The following is a 2,141-nucleotide window of genomic DNA, read 5'->3' as shown; positions in this document are numbered from 1 at the left end:
AGTTTTAACACGACGAATCTTATAGCTCACCTTAAAAGTCGCCATCGCGGCGAAAAGGTACTGAACGAATATGAGGCAGCAGCTGCAGCCGCAGCCGCTAACAGTGTTAAAATAAAAACAAGAACGACACAGAAGTTTGATGTCCCCATTCAGCAGTCGTTCGAAAAATGTAAGAGCTTTTCAAGAGATAGCGAGAAGTCTAAAGCCATTAACGACAAAGTAATGGAGTTTATAGCACTCGGCGACCAGCCTTTCTCTGTTGTCGAAGACCCATCTTTTCGTAAGCTAATAGCACATTTGGAGCCACCAAGCCGCCGCTTCTTCTCGGACGTGTCCCTCCCTGCACTTTATGATATTGTTGCAACACACATCCACAGCCTGATCGACAAGGGCGGACTACACGTAAGTTTTACCACAGATATATGGACGTCAGATGTTAGTCCGGTCAGCATGCTAAGCCTGACGGCTCAGTGGCTGGATCAAGACTTTAACTTGCAAAAAGCAACTCTGCATGCCCAGGAGTGCCCTGGGTCACATACAGCAATAATGATATGCCAAGCTTTTGACACAATGCTCACGCACTGGAGTATAACAAAAGACCAAGTGCATGTTGTGCTCAGGGACAATGCACGTAACATGATCAAAGCTATGGAGGAGTGTGGGCTTGCAAGCTTGGGTTGTATGGCACACACTTTACAGCTTGCTGTAAATGAGGCTGTACTGAGCCAAAGAAGCATCACAGATTGTGTCTCGATTGGCAGGAAGATAATAGGACATTTTAAACACTCCCAGCTCGCCACCTCCCGTCTTCAAAACTTGCAGAAACAACTAGGTATGAAAGAGGCAAGGCTTCAACAAGACATGCCCACTCGTTGGAATTCCACGTTCTATATGATGACAAGTTTGTTGCAGCAGAAGCGAGTACTTGCAGCATATGCTGTAGATTTTGACTTGCCTGCATTTCTGACCCCAAATCAATGGACTTTAATTGAAAACATGCTCACTATTCTTGACCCCTGTGAACAGCTGACAAAAAAACATAAGCTCAGCTACAGCCACTGCAGCTGATGTCATCCCCTCCATTGAAGCCTTAAGGCGTCTGTTAAATAGGACTGTTGCAACAGATCATGGAATTAAAACGTCAAAGAGCACACTACTGGAAGCTATAGAGCAGCGTTTCAGTCACATCTACACAGAGTCCCTGTTTTTTCTCGCCACAGTCTTGGACCCAAGGTATAAGGACTGCTATTTTGACCAAGCAACAAAAAGGGAAGCAATAGAAGCATTGAATGATAAAATGAGATGTGCAGCACCAGCAAAAGATGTAGAAGAGCCAAAGGAGAAGAAAACCAAGACAACAACAGATGACAACAACAATGTTTCCCTGCTGACAATGTATGAAGAAATCCTTCAAGAAAACAACACAAAAGAGCTGAACCAAAGCAAAACAGATCAGCAGGTAATTTATTTGTTGTTTAAATAAAGTTTTGGCCATCTCTGATAAAATAGACCATAACATGGTAATGTTAAATATATTTTTTATTCTTTGTTAATCTTCTACTACTTTAGATAAAAGCCTATCTCTCAGAGCCCACAATTCCTCGATCGGAGAGCCCCATGGACTACTGGAGAAGCAACAAAGCCCGGTTCCCAGAACTTGCCTCACTCGCACGGAAGTACCTGTCAGCGCCTTGCACAAGCATAGACAGTGAACGTTTATTTTCTGCCGCTGCAAATGTTATCGATGAAAAACGAAACCGACTTGGATGTGACAAAGCAGAGATGCTTCTGTTTGTCAAGAAAAATCTCCCACTGATGCCCTCACCTAGAAAATAGAAAAGACAATGTAGACAATGACAAGTCCAGATTAAGAAATGTTGAGAAGAGACAGGAAATAATTAAAGTTTTATTATTATTATTATTTTGAACAAAAGTTTTTTTTTTATGATGCAGTCAAAGCATTAATCATTTTGAGTTTGCACTTTATTTGATTACATTTAAAAAAAAAAAAGAAAAAAGGAAACTTGACTTGAATATTCCTACCGCAAGGGATGCACTTTTTTTGTTAAAATGGAGTGGTGTCTTGCTACGTTATTGTTATATATAGCAAATGACCACATTTTGTAAGGAAATGAAAATAA

The 2,141-nt window shown here is 41.2% G+C and overlaps 1 protein-coding gene across 1 annotated transcript; it reads left to right on the top strand.

Moving 5' to 3' along the window:
• Nucleotides 1-1,133: 1,133 nt before the first annotated feature.
• On the top strand, nt 1,134-1,883 carry LOC132866590 (E3 SUMO-protein ligase ZBED1-like). The gene is made up of 2 exons (XM_060899397.1): nt 1,134-1,459; nt 1,570-1,883. The coding sequence occupies exons 1-2, from the start codon at nt 1,298-1,300 to the stop codon at nt 1,834-1,836; spliced, it is 429 nt and encodes a 142-aa protein (XP_060755380.1). The 5' UTR covers nt 1,134-1,297; the 3' UTR covers nt 1,837-1,883.
• Nucleotides 1,884-2,141: the final 258 nt, after the last annotated feature.

This window comes from Neoarius graeffei, chromosome 18, assembly GCF_027579695.1.
Source record: "Neoarius graeffei isolate fNeoGra1 chromosome 18, fNeoGra1.pri, whole genome shotgun sequence".
NCBI classification, from domain to species: domain Eukaryota; kingdom Metazoa; phylum Chordata; class Actinopteri; order Siluriformes; family Ariidae; genus Neoarius; species Neoarius graeffei.
This window is presented reverse-complemented; position numbering and strand designations above follow the sequence as displayed.